Here is a 15,298-nt window from a genome sequence, read left to right as displayed (position 1 = left end):
GGAGTTATGGTATCCACTCATTTATCGATTGTGACACACGATTTGTGGGTTACCTTCTTACTTGTGGCTGTGGAAAGCAGTATGTAGAACGAACTATATGTCTCTAAAACGGAGAATCCATGAACATTTTAGACTGATCAGAAGGGCAGATCTTAATCATCCAGTTTTCAAACATGCCGCGACTTGTGCTAAAGGTGATGTGAATTTGTTTACCTTTAAGGGTATTGAGCATGTCCGCCCCCCCCCCCCCCTTATTAGAGGGAGAGACAGGGTCAACAAGCTCGATAGAAGAGAAATGCATTGGATCTTCACCTTGCAGACCAGCGTTCCTCTGGGTTTAAATACCGACTGGGATCTAAGCATTTTTTTGTAATACAGCTCAACACCCTTATAACGCTGTTCTTGGGGTCCAAAGAATCACATCGCGTTATAAGCGGATCGCGTAAGAAATAATTGTATGCATTGTACAATAAAGTATTTAAGATACCAATAATCGTGTTGTAAAGTATTCATAAATACAAAAATTGGGAGCCACGCTTCACATTGTGTTATAAGCGGATTAGCGTTGTAACGGGGTTGATCTGTATAAGTATTTATTTATCTAGTATGTTGCCAAGTAACCAGGCAGGGGCCAGGCGACACCCTGCTTCTGGAATATGCTGGATAGGTCACATGGTCTAGGGTGACTCAGTAGAGGCTTAGCTCCGCCCCTTTCCTGCCTAGAGATGGAGTGGGAGAAAGGTCATAAATAGGAGGGGAGAAGGAGAGCCAGAGGAGGGGGTCTCACCTGTAAATATGTAAGTACACAGTTATGTTATAAGGTAGTCTAGGGTAGTAGCCCCTTGGTTGTTTTGATAGATAGGCTCCCTAGAAATGTCAGAGTCAAAGAAGTACAGGCTCCCCACTGAGAGGCCTGTGTCCCATAGGGTTTACCCCAATTGGTAGCCCTGGGACTCAATGGAGCATAGCAACTGTTAGCCTTGGACACCCTCCCGCTGTGAGCAACCCAGAGGAGTACAATATGGAGTCCAATAGAAAGGGACCACCTCTGCCATCCCAGCATTGACGATCTACTAAAAGGATGGCCAGAACCAGATAGAGAACCAAGGCTTCTCTCTACCAAAGATATAAAGGGGCGGCCCAAGCAGGGACCCAGAAGGTACAAGAACCATTCACATGTCTTAGACAGGTTGCTGTGGAAGCACTGTATGCTAGGTGATAACGGTTGAAAGGCTGGGTTGCAGACCTATCTAAGACATGTGAATGTGCTCACAAGTGATATTCTTTATTGGCTATATGCTAACGGTGGAGGTTTTCTGTCGCCTTTTTCACCCACCATAACTTAAAATGTATATGGTAAGCCTACAAATATTGCAAAGCAAGTATAAACCAACCACACACTGATGATACCCATCAAGGTGGAAAAATGTCTGTGAGTGGTTTGATTTGCTTTGCTAGTCCCATGCTGTGCTTAAAAGCTGTGTGAACGGCGATGCATCATCTTAAATGGGCTCCATGTGAATGGAGATAAAACGTTATTGCACCAGCATTTCTGAATGTGTTTCTTCCTACATGTATCTGTGATGGCGGTTTAACCTATGAGACCCTCAATCAACGGAGGAGTGCACAACATCACTCAGCAGGGCTGGTATTATCTATTACCGGGCAATCACTTTATTATTCACTTCATTCAATTTGCGCCGTGAACACACATTTTATTCACTTCTTGGTTATTGCAGTTGGGAAACTGTAAGTGTTTTTTGCAGCACCTGATAAATAATGCACATTAAGCACTGGAACATTGCACTTTAAATAGCTGTATATTTGTCACTTGTCACTAGTTTAAGTTTGCGCCTTATTTTCTTTATCTTAGCATAACTTAAAATGTATATGGTATATATATATATATATATATATATATATATATATATATATATATATATATATATATATATATAGCAAATGTAAATATACTGTATGCTCATTTGCAGGTCATAGTGTCACTGGAGACCAGGACTTTTCACATTTTTATACCAGGATCATTCACTAGGCAAAACAAGGTAGTGGAATGAAATTTAGTTTATTTTTGAAATCCGCATCTTCTAATAAAATATTTTAGGTCCATTGAAAGCAATATATCTAATACAAAAACACAATATTCAATATATACATATTGTCTTTTCATACTGTATATGGTAAAACACATAGGTGCTCGTCATTGAGGATTTTAACTATAAGTATCTTTGAGTGTTTTTCTTGAATATGTAATTAAAATGTATTTATTTTCAACTCTCAACGTTAGTGGAGGAGAGTGCATCGCTAAAGGTTCTTTCTTGTGTGTAGGTTATGGTTATATAGCCCAGATAGCACCCCTCCAGTACGTTAATATTTAAGCTGAGCAGGGACCAGCCCTCCCCGCCCACCTTTTCTTCGCATTGCACCTATTTAACTCACAATGCTCTGTTTAGAGCAGCAATCCCACCAAAACCAGAAACTGGTGGAGTATACAGTACTACCCTGACTGTTTATGTTGTGACCAGCAGTCCCCTTCCTCTATTTTGTTCTAAAACTTTACTTCAGCTGTGTTTTTACCAGATTTGTATTATTTTAATGCCATCCTGGTTATTGGGACAGCCTCTGTTTGCTTAAGAAGGTATAAAGTGCAATGGACATTTTGAAATCCCAATGAGTTGTAAATACAGGGATTAAAATGAGAAGCATCACTAACCAGATGATCAGAGAGAATGGCTGATTGAAATGTTGTAAACATTATTAGATGTGTGAGAAGTAGTCTCTTGTTTGCACTGCATAAGTTATTATCTATAAGCATGTGGGACTGTACTTTCTCCTAGTAACCCTGGCTTCTTCAGAAACATCAAGCATAGCTTTCTAAAGTGTAGGTGTTTTGCTTGTGTATGCGCAATGTGTGGTGTGCTTAGGACCGGTCCACTCGTCCTGATTTATACCAAACGTAAATTTAGCGAGTGTCCTTTGTACTATCGATTTGGGATTAAATGTGGCTTTAATTAGAATAATACACTTGCAGATCCGACAATCCATCCATATACACTGCGCATATTAGGTCATGCATATAGAAAAACACGTTTATAAAGCGCGTTATCATTTTATTAAAAATAGATTACATCTCATTTAAAACAACGGGAGTATATAATAAAGGTAGCCAATGGACTACATGAAGCCAGTGTTAGTTGAAAATAGTAATATTTTGCATTACAATCAAAAAGCCAATCCTAGAAAAATGATTAAAAAAAAAAACAAGGACAAATATACTGCTAATGTAACGTATCTGGGTATGTATGTATTTTAGTCGAAGCGTTTAGTTGCTCTGTGACTAACACTGAAGTGTGATCACGCTGGGAAGAACAGGGGCATGGAGCCCATGAACATCACTACAATGCCTGCTGATTTGACAGCATGGCTCTCGGGAGTCTGGTGAAGCAACCCTTACACTGTGCCATTTTATAACAGCAAAGCACCACTGAATAAAGACATCTATGTACATGCATAACCTCATTTGCACTGTGCTTTTGAAATATATGTGCTAGATATGCTACGTTTGCATGTGTTTGCAATTTTTGCCTTTACAAGTTCACAATACTTGTGTAGCACATGCTTTCCAGCATGTAGCTCTGTACAAGCTTAGAATTCTAGAATGATTTTAACTCAATACAGCTGCAACCATCCTCCATCCATAGTATTCACATCTTCATTTAACACCAGCAGCCTTGAATACACGTGAGCACGATCCTTTTAAACAAGATTTTAGATACTGTCTTTCGATGATTTATGGTATATTTATGCAATAAACACAACATCATTAGCCTTGTCAATAAATAAACTGGTGGTGGTACCATAATATGACCACTGCCCAGCACCTCTGCAATATCTCCATGCACAACATTTTAGTTGGGGTGTAAAATATATTAGTGAAATACTGCAGCTATCACACCACTAATTACACTTGCTGCCTGAACTAATACATCCTGATCCTTCCCGAACATCAAGTTCAACTGGAGAATCCTGGTCTACTGCAGGTCATCACATGGAATCTACAAGAGATTACCTTACACTGGATTTAGGAAGAAGTGGCTATGGGGATTGGAAGCATTAGTACACAGTGCATGCAGCATGTTCATTTGCAGCATGTTCATTTGCAGCAATAGCATACACCTTGGCAAACTGAATGTAAACAATTAGTCTCTGCATTCAATTGTTTTGCTTTTTACCATCATGTAATAGACACATCATGCAACTTTAAATATTCCTATGATGGACTCATTATTTTAACTTACTGGGGAACAAATTACATACATTATCCAGCCTCCGGCACTTTATTTGAGGGCACAATAGTGCAAGCAAACTGTTGTGTGCAACTTTGCCGCGGTGAATATGGTTCGATCGACTAGTGGAAGTGACAGAGTAGATATACTGTATAATGCATGTATGTTAGTGAGGTGTGCCGTACCTGTATGTCAGTTTCTGTGTCATGCCATTTTTTTTTCTCAAGAGAAAAATCAGCTGCAGTAAACCTACAGGCTAAATAAAGTTGTGCCAAATGTATGTAACTTATTAAACAGACTTCATATGTATTACACAGATGCTAAGGGACAACATGCACGTCTTTAACCCTTTCAGTGCCATGGGGCTCTACAACATATTGCTTCTGTTGCACTGGAAGGGTTGTACATAATGCCATACATTTTAGAAACATTTCTCTATATAAAACAGTACATGTATGCATTAAGCAATCAAAATGTAAGGATATCATGCATTTATTAGCGTGCACATAGACAGAGGACCATATTTACTAAGCAGTGCTATTCCAAAAGACACCTCCCAATGCACAGTAGTAAATATGACTCTTTGTGGCCCATTCAAGTAAATGGCCTGTAATATTTTTTTCAGCACAGAAGGGGTCTTATAACCGACCATCAAGTGTGCCTAAGTTTTCTCACATATTGTGTGGTAAATCTCCCAATCCTGGTCCCTGTCTTATTTCCACGTGCTCTAATCCTCGCCTCCCACATGCAACTTCACTTCACCTCTTTGTGGTTTAAACCTCATACCCATCCCCTGTCAACCTCCCACCTCTCTCCCTTTCTCCTGAGCCCTTTGGAATGCACGCTCCCTTTTTAACAAGTTCCTCTCTGTACAGTACATGACTTTTTTTTCTCTCACTCTCTGCTCCTCTTTGCTATAACGGAGACTTGGCTCACTTAGTCTGACTCTGCACTGGAAGCTGCCCACTACCATGGTGGCCTCTCTTTCTCCCACAGTCCACGCCGTGATGACAGGGGTGAAGGCGTGGAGCCTCTCCACTCTCTGCCGTTACTGAACCTTTCCTATTCCTCCCACTCTTTCTTTTCCTTCCTTTGAGGCTCATGCTGTCCTTCTCCTCTCCCTCTCTACGTGGCCATCATCTATGACCCACCTACCTCTACTTGCCCCCCTTGTGTCTTTCTCTCTGACTTTGAATCCTGTCTCTCTTTTCTCTCCTCTTACTCTCCTCTTCTCCTTGGGGATTTCTACTGCCATATTGATGATCCCTATCTCCCTTGGGCTTCCTGCTTTCTCTCTCTAACCTCTTCTTTTGGCCTTCGCCAATGGACTGCAGCCAGCACCCACATGGATGGCCACTACCTGGACCTGGTTTTCACAAAAAAACTTCTCTCTAATTCCTTCATTATACCATTTCAACTCTATAACTCTCCAAAATAAAAAGGGAAGAGGGAGAAGGAGGGGGGAAGGGAGGGAAGGGGAAAAACTCTCGCTTCAGCTGAATGAGAAAATTGTTAAATATAACAAAATACAAAGGTGCAAAAAGGGAGTAAGGGGTAATGGTGAAAACTAGAAAAAGCACTCAATGTATTAAATGATATGATTGTATATTTAAAAATACATTTTAATGATATAAAAATAAAATATATATATATGCGTATCAAAGTGAATAAATCACTATGTTACCTGTTCCCTATATACAGGTTTCTTTTCATTTTCACTATTAGTGCTGTACCCAAGAGTTAATATTAGCTAACTATGACCTATTTAGGTTCTATTTATCAGTAGGAGTATTTTTACTCAATACTTAGATATACCTTGGGTTTCAGTTTTTGGCATTTTTGTACACAGTGTTTGTCTTTTTGTATGTGTTTGGTCACCATAGTGATTTATTCACTTTGATACACATATATATTTTTTATTTTTATATCATTCAAATTTATTTTTCAATATACAATCATATCATTTAATACATTTAGTGCTTGTTAAAAGGGTGTGCTTTTTCTAGTTTTCAACTCTATGACTCTCACAGTCACAATGTAGCTAACGGCTGTTGTTTTTTTCCTCAATAACATTGAAAAGATACGCTCTTTCCTGTCTCTCTACTGCTAAAACTTTAACGCAGGCCCTTATTCCCCCCCTGTCTCGACTATTGTAACCTCCTGCTGTCCGGCCTTCCTGCCTCTCACCTGTCTTCCTAACAATCTATCCTAAACGCTGCTGCTAGAATCACGTTACTCTCTCCTAAATCTGTGTCAGTGTCTCTCCTGGCTTTCTATTTAACTCCACATTACTTACAAAATTCTCCTCCTCTCTTTTAAAGCTACTGCATACACTGTTCTGCTCCTTCTTACAGCTCAGCCCTCATTTATCGCTATACACCTGCCCGACCCTTGCGTTCTGCTCAAGGATGTTTTCTGTCTACCCCTATTGTTTCTAAAGACCTCTCCGGCCTAAAACGCTTCTCGCTCACTGCTCCACACCTTCCCCTTAATATCCGTGTAGCACCCTCTCTCTCCACCTTTAGGACCTTTCTTAAAACGCACCACTTGAACGAAGCGCATGGGTAGCTCCACTGGCTGATAATATACATCTCACATGCACTGACCTTGACCCCTTGCAGACGCACTTACCAGAACTCCCTGCTACTGTCTCTGTAAGTTCTCCCCGCTTACCACTTAGATTGTAAGCTCTTTGGGGTAGGGACTCCTTTTCCTATTGTTACTTTTATGTCTGAAGCGCTTATTCCCACAATGTGTTAGATTATATCACGTGTATTACTGCTGTGAAGCGCTATGTACATGGATGGCGCTATACGAATAACAATATACTGTACATATATTTAGTCATCAACACATGCTGAAAACCATCTGTTGAATGAAAACTGAAAAACATAAGTATTTCTCTAACGTGTCAGAATATCCCCAGTCTAACATTTTTACTGAATAATTAGGAAATTGTCATGATTCCTTTTATTTATACTAATCGCACTGTACTGTCTTTTTACTCTTCATCTATCGATCGAGTATCTTGTATAGCATAACATATGTTACAGTATGTGTACATTAGTAATTAGTAAGAAACAGCTCAGGTCTCAGGATGCCCCCTCCTATACAAAACACACACAATTCCCCCCAAAATACACACACACACACACACACACACACACAATCCCCACCCACAATACACACAGACCCCCCCCCCCCCCACAACACACACACACACAATTCCTTCCCCCACAATACACACACAACCCCTTCTCCCAATACACACATACACAATACAACCCCCACCACAGCACACACAATCCCCCCTCCCAACCACAGCACACACAATCCCCCCTCCCAACCACAGCACACACAATCCCCCCTCCCAACCACAGCACACACAATCCCCCCCATCACAGCACACACAATCCCCCCCATCACAGCACACACAATCCCCCCATCACAGCACACACAATCCCCCCCACCACCACAGCACACACATAATCCCCAACCACAGCACACGCAATCCCCCCCCCCACACCCCACTGCACACACCTTTACCTTGCGAGAGGCCTTTAGAGCTGCGCTGGTCCTGCGGGCGGATGCGGAAGTTGGGCCCGACTTCTCGGTGGGCCCAACTTCCGTTGCCAACCGGCTCTCGGGAGGGAGTGCTTTGGAGTGAAGGCCGGGCCGCACCTGGGGCCCGGCAACAAACAGAGGCCAGGCAGCTGGACGCAGTAGGTCAGGCCCAACGTCCAGCTCCGGCCAGGCGGTCCACTGCAGCTGCCAGGCCTGGGACAGCTGTCTCAGCTCTCCCCCCTGAAAATATGGTACAATTATGCGTCCCGACGGACCGTTCAGGAGGCAACGGGACACTTCAATGGAAAAGGGGAGAATCCTGTTGCCAGAGATGTCTTGCAACCCTACTCCATTCTCTATTGTCTCTACTGATCCTCTACAGTCTACATTGCAGTGAAATAAAAAGGATACATACAAGTAAGTAGTAATTTAGAAAAGTATAAGTGAAAGATTTTAGTTGAAATATGATCTTAGGTCTTCCATTATTTGTCAAATTAATTTTTATAATGAGTTTGTCAATTGGTGTATTATACATTTTGCACATAAATAAGATTATCCTTAATATCTGTGCAATGTTCAACAACATATTGAGAACAGCAATATACGGACTGGTTGTATTGTTTGTCAAAATCAATATTGTCCATCCTTAGGTTTGCATAGAGTTTGTGCCATCTTCTAAAAACATTAGCCAAAGAGGCACATTCATTAGTATGTGAGGGAGTGGCTCAGTGAGTAAAGACACTGACTGGCACTGAGAGTTTGAAGTAGGGGAACCTGGTTCAATTCCCGGTGTCAGCTCCTTGTGACCTTGGGCAAGTCACTTTATCTCCCTGTGCCTCAGGGACCAAAAAACATAGACTGTAAGCTCCACGGGGCAGGGACCGCAAAAGTCTCTGTAAAGCGCCATGTAAAACAAGCAGCGCTATACAAGGACATGCTATTATTATTATTATTAGTATGACACACACTAGGAAACACGCAGAACCTCGATTAAAAACACAGCAGTTGTTATCTACAACATTTTACTTGTGAAAAGTACCGCCAGGCTTATCCAATAAACTCAAATTAGATAAAGTAATTGGGACCGATGGCCATATTTACCAAGCGCTGCTATTCTACAGACACCTTCTGGCGCTGGAACACACCTTATCGTCCATACAAGTAAATGGGCTGTAAGGTGTCACATGGCTCATGTCAGATGGTGTCTTATAGAGTAGCATTGCTTGATATACATGAATCAGAGTGCCATATAACAAAGCACCACAGTAAATCAACGTAGCTTTGTGCGACACTGTAGGAGTAGTTGGTGGTTCGCATAAGGGGATGGTGATTGTGCATGTATTGGTGAAATGCAACATCTCACAGTCATATTGCATTCTAGAATTCAAAGCTCTGCATTTTCTCCGATGCCACGTGCAAGGAAGCACATGATTCACAAGTGTGAATCCATGCAGAATACTTACCTCTTCAGAAATTGCATGATCATAGAGATTAGAGATGAGCAGGGGTCAAAATACTCGCAAACACCAAAATTGTCACCTGATTTTGGCAGGGTACATTGGTATCTGAACCTAATGCCCATAGGAAGGACGGAAAAACAGAGGGGAAGAAGACAGAAAAAGAGAGAAAAATACAAGATATAGAGGGAGACAGAAGAAAGAAGTGCATATCTTTTCTTCTGTGTTTTATTTAATACTGTAGTAAAAGCAGAGCTTGTATTGCCTAAAACATACATTTTTGTTGTTGTTGCAGGAAGAGATGTTAAAAAAGGAAGGAACTATGAAAAGGGAATTTACTGGTCTGTTTCTATGTTATCTGCCTATTGGGTGGGTGATCTCTGCATGAAATGTAAAAATGTTTGCGATTTAAATGGCGATGAAGATCTGTGGAGAACAGTATTCAATTGGGATATATGACACTAGTACTAAATAATACCACAGACACAGGATCTATACAATAAGGCCTCAATTACATTAAGTAACATGGTTGGATAATCCCCAAGTATGTGTGAAAATATCAGATAGAAGACCTGAAGTAGCTGTATTGATAATCTCAGCCGTTTTTTTAAATTTTATTTTGCCTGTAGATATTCTTGTCGGATATTATGTGCACTGTTACAGTGACAGGCGACATTATCTGTGTGTTTCAGGACTGGAAATGTAAGATTTGTTCACAAAAAAATATTTGCTAATCAGGCAAACATTGCCATTTTGTTTAACGCCAATAGAATTCCCAAAACGGTAAAATTCACTCCCAAAATTTGCAAAGCATTAAAAGATAATGCGCAGGTCACATGATGCTTAATTCAAGTCATGTGGCCCGTTATATTTTGCCATTTGCTGGAATTTTCGGCACACGTTTGCAACACTTTGACGAAATTCGCAAATAAATTAGATTTTTATTTTTTTAATCAACTTTGATGACGTTTGCAAACAAACATGATTATGGTTTGAATGGCCGTGGTGTCTGTGGCTAAATAGTATAAGTCAAAAAGGGGAACACCATTCCTTCTAATCCTTCAGACACAGGATGTGATTCACTGATCACATACAGAAAAGGAATCAAGGTTTTATATCTGAAAGTGCTACGTTGTATGAAAATTGGAACAAAAACAGCAGCAGTATGAAGATCTTCATTTTCACAGTAATTTTTTCCCCCACATTTAATTATGATAAGTTATATAGATTCTAACATTATAAACATATTTTCAGAGCATTCGGACACATTTTGTGACAAACACTTGAAACGAGCAGCAAAAAAACATTATAATAATGTACCTTTCCTCCACAGAAGACTCTTTTAGCTGCTGATGGGGTTTTGTGCCTTCCATTTCTCGGATGCTCACTGCATAGATCTTTGTGGTATAATCAATAGATTTCTCTCTTGCAACATCACTGTCATAACCTAAATATAGAAACAGATGCAATATATTTTCACATGCTTACAAAGGAACATTGTTATCGTTGATCCACTGCTGGCATTTATTTGGGAAGATAAGATTTTATTTTTTTGTTATCCAGAAAATACACAAGCACAACAGCTTAAAAATACAATTCAAGGTCGTGTTAGTGAGAATTTGTGACTTTATGCATGGATAGTTTAGCATTTTTTCCTTCAAAAACATAACCAGCATCATCACTAAAAACCTTTGCTTCTTCAGCCATAAGTTCCCCAACCAACAGTATTGGGATCTATTTATGGACATCTCCCGGCATACAGCTGGAAGGGGTATTATGGCATAGCACTTCTTAGTAGATAAGGCCCAGAGTGCCTCCTTAGATTTGCAATTCTGTCTTTCTGGTAAGGCAATCAGTTGCCTACATTCATTCAAGGAGTAATTCAATGACTTAAGCAGAACTGAGCGACCTGGGATGGGAATAGATTGATGGCCTGGGGGCACGTACAGGTTAGGCCTGACAAGAGGAACCACTCCAGGATTAGAGGTTGTTAAAAACGGAGGGTAGAGGATGCTGCAGGGAAGAATGGGCAGTGAAGAGTGGAGGTGGTGGCCTATTTGAAGCGATTGGGGGAGAGAGGTGCATTGCACAGGAAGAAAAAAAAACCCCTGTTGAGGAAATGTCTGGGAATCCATGAGCGAAGGATTAGTCCTCCCTCTGTGCACAAGAGTTTAGGTGGAAAGGAGAAGCGGATTTATAATATGGAATTAGGGATGCAAGTTTCAATTTGAGAGGTAATGTGAAAATATGAGGGATATAAAGAAGGACGCGAAGGCCAAAATAACTTCCATGGGAAACAGCTTTGATACGCGTTAGATAAGATATAGGAAATTCCTGGGTTTTGTCCAGGCGGTGGTGTAAGCTTTACTGGTGTGGGGAGCAAGGGCATTCTGGATGAATTGATGTACCTCGAGGGAGAATGGATTTAAGGCATGAGTCGATCGTTGAATGCTGAAGGTGATGTGGGATTTGAGTTGGCGGTAGGATGATGGAGAAGACATTCCTCGGGGAATGATTCGCGTAACGAAATTGAGGCAGCCCAAGGCAACTGGGGATCTTGCTTAAAAACGAATTTCTTAAAGAAATTAACTCGACCAGGTTTAGATGGGATGACGTATGCCTGGGGCTTGCTTCTGGAGCCAATGAATTTGGTAATATCCCCAGGAATTCGTTTATTAGTTATGATGTCTGCTTTGGATAACCAAGAATGTTTGCCGAGATGCTTGGTGTAGTGGATGGCATCGTCTGAACGATCGTATTGTATGGAAGGTTCTACTGAATTAATGGTTAGAATTATTTTGTAATGTATAGCTGATAGGTCAATTATTACTTTCTTCAGGGAAAACATCAAGGTTGCTACACCGATTGGGCAGATTCTCTAGGTGGGAAATGGCGGAGAAGAGAAAGAAGTCAATTATGTAGCCTTCATAGTTCTTAGCTGATGATTTGATTGACTATCATTGGTTCGCGAAAAGCAGGTAGGGCATTATGACACTCATAGAAGAAGCTGGAACGGTGGAAGTGCCTGTATAAATCCGGATATGAGAAGGTGGACTAAAGCTTGAGGTGGGCGATTTTTACTTTTTACGAGGAAGGGGCAGTGAAACAGCTTTATTTAACATTCTTTTTAAAGGACTGAGGGGCAGTTAGACTTTTTTTTTTTTAGGGGAGAGGGACTGGGAAGGAAAATGGGTGACGGGGCAGTGGTGGATTAAAGAAAAAGGGGGGGACTTAAATTACTAACTGAATTGACTAGTCTAATAATTAATACTGTATAACTACTTGGCAGTAATATGATAAGAAGGAGAGCAACGGGTAAGGGGTGATACTGGAGCGTCTGTAGGTGAAAGGAGGGGGGCTGCCTTGACCCAGACGAGGGTGACCAACTAGTTAAGTGGATTGGGTGGCACAGGATATGAAGGCCCAAGAGAGTGCTGCAGAAAGTGGCTGGGAGTCTGCCTCTAACAAAGGAGGCAGCTGCCGGCTGAGAAAGTGTGAGTTCTTGTTGAGGTGCTGAGGCGGCAGGGTAAATCATCATATGTAGGGTGGGGGTGGGGGGGGGGCGGGGCAGAGGGATATCATTAAGTTACTGAGGAGCCAGGGTAGTGTTTTTTTCAAACAAGGCAACAAGGGAGAAAGGGGTTCTGGGTACGACTGGTAAGGTAGCAAGGCTTAAACAGCTAACAGATTAAAGATAACGGGTTAAGGATGCTACTATAGTGTCAGACGCTGGCCTGTGTGGAAACACCCAGAATGTTACAGTGACGAAAGTGGAGTGAGGAGTGGAGTTCGTGGCCACCCCCACAATTGCAAGCACAGCCTTATAATTTTATATATACATATATATATATATATATCTATATATATATATATATATAGATATATATATATAGCAAATGGAAATATTACCGTATGCTCATTTGCATATATATAATAGATATATAATATATATATATATATATATATATATATATTAAATTCATATATATTGCTGGCGCATCATGTAATGTATAAAGTCACAATGTGGTTCATTTAATAAATATACATCATGAAAAACTTAGTAAATGTGTGTATATGTACAGAATGAATATCCTATCTGATTACCTCCATCTTCCTCAACATCCGAGTCTGATTCCTCACTGTCCACAGGTTTACTGTCTAGATTGCCAAAAGCCTCTCGTGTCCAGATCATCAAAGCTGTATCAGCTCCACCTACAGTCAGCAGCGTAGAATCATCATACAACCATCTAACATTGGCTACATGAGCACTGTGACCAACATACTTCTTGAATCTTGCATCACTTCCCTGCAATATATATATATATATATACATACACATGGCATCATGTTACTTACAAATATGCATTTTCATACATTCACCAAAACTGTGTTTAAAGAGTAAAGCCGTGTCCACGGTTATCACGAGCGCGCCATCAAAAGGATGTGCCTCCCTGAGGCTGTCCTTAGAGCACGCGGCCGCACGCGCGACCAGAAGTTCCGGCGCTCGCAATGCGCAAGGAAACAAAAACATTAGTTTTCTCGCGCGACGGCCGGTGCGAACCAGCTCTGTGACGCCACGGCCGTCGCTGCAGGTAAAGGCACGCGTTACGTCACGCGCACGGTAGCACGCGCTCTCACACCATGGACGCAACAAAAGTCGCTACAGGCAAAGTGCACATACAAGCTCCTCAAGGTTGTCATGTAGCGTGGAAATTATTATTATCCACGTCACAGGGGATGGAGATCAAGGAGCGGCCCCCTGGATTGATACATTTTTCCATTATGGGAATGTACTCGTTACTGATTTCTTACGTACAGCACCGCCACACAAATAATTATTCCTGCGTGGTGTCATTAAATGGAACTGCAACTCCCATAACCGGGATGAATTATACCAGGGGTGCGCAAACTGGGGGGGGGGGGGGGGGCGCAAGATTTTTCAAGGGGGGGGCACAGTGGTTGCATAGGCCCCGTGCTCTTCCCCAAAACATTTAAATTAAATACCTGGGGATCGCGTGAGGCCTCTGCAACTTCCCTTACCTTGTCTTCGGTGACTTTGTGACCCTGCAACGTCACTTGACTTCAAAGACAAGGTAAGGAGGGGGGCACGAGAGGGGGATGGGGGGGCGCAGGGGGGCGCAGGGGAAATAGTTTGCGCACCCCTGCATTATACTATCTGATTAGAAGTTATTTATATAACTTCTAGGTATTTTTATAACTTCTAATTAGGGTTGTTGAGAAACACCCCTCTGCCAGCTGCACCTCCCCAATAGGGTGATTACAGTATATAGTTCATCACCACAGTGTTCACAATTCACTATTTTTCCCGTTTAGTGATTAGGTTTGCGCTTTCGTTGTTGCGTTATACTATCTGAAGATACAAAGGCACAGCTAAATCATGCTCCAAATCCTGACGTCTGACAATGAATTAAGGGGCAGGTAACGTTTCAAAGCCAATAAAATGTAGTTACTTTTATCGATATGCTTTATAAAACTAATATTAACGTGTTCTCTGCCTAGGTCATTAACTCTACAGTACTAGCTCCATGATATTCGCACGAAAACTTCTTCTATGCCCTCATATCTTATTTGGGGGGGTTTCTCCCTTGTTTTTGTCAATTTCTTGGCAAAAACAATACTTATAACTAGTTCCTGTTTCAATTCGTCCTGGCTCCAAATCTCTGAGGTTCCGTCAATAATGTCAATAATATGGGGTTCTCTGGGCTTTACAGATACTATAGTATTTAAACATAATGCAAAAATATGCTAAACAGGAGATTGAAACAATGTGAGTATACTGTATACTAAACAGGAGATTGAAACAATGTGAGTATATGCTAAACAGGAGATTGAAACAATTTGAGTATATGCTAAAAAGGAGATTGAAACAATGTGAGTATATGCTAAACAGGAGGTTGAAACAATGTGAGTATATGCTAAACAGGAGGTTGAAACAGTGCGAGTATATGCTAAACA

General features: G+C 41.2%; 1 protein-coding gene across 7 annotated transcripts in view; it reads right to left on the bottom strand.

The window, feature by feature from the left end:
* Window positions 1–15,298, bottom strand: part of EML6 (EMAP like 6) — a 200,594-nt gene that overhangs the window by 39,451 nt on the left and 145,845 nt on the right. For 5 of the 7 annotated variants that reach the window (XM_075595949.1, XM_075595951.1, XM_075595950.1 and 2 more), the window contains 2 exons: window positions 13,427–13,628; window positions 10,643–10,769 (listed from right to left, as the gene is read on the bottom strand). In XM_075595949.1, coding sequence (XP_075452064.1) covers window positions 10,643–10,769; window positions 13,427–13,628 — 329 coding nt within the window. Of the gene's footprint in view, window positions 1–9,328; window positions 9,437–10,642; window positions 10,770–13,426; window positions 13,629–15,298 lie in introns of those variants that run through there. The other 2 variants (XM_075595954.1, XR_012800914.1) reach the window with 2 other exon arrangements.

Source organism: Ascaphus truei, chromosome 4 (assembly GCF_040206685.1).
Source record: "Ascaphus truei isolate aAscTru1 chromosome 4, aAscTru1.hap1, whole genome shotgun sequence".
Taxonomy (NCBI): Eukaryota; Metazoa; Chordata; class Amphibia; order Anura; family Ascaphidae; genus Ascaphus; species Ascaphus truei.
Note: the sequence above shows the minus strand (reverse complement) of the source record. Positions and strands in the feature narration are given on the sequence as shown.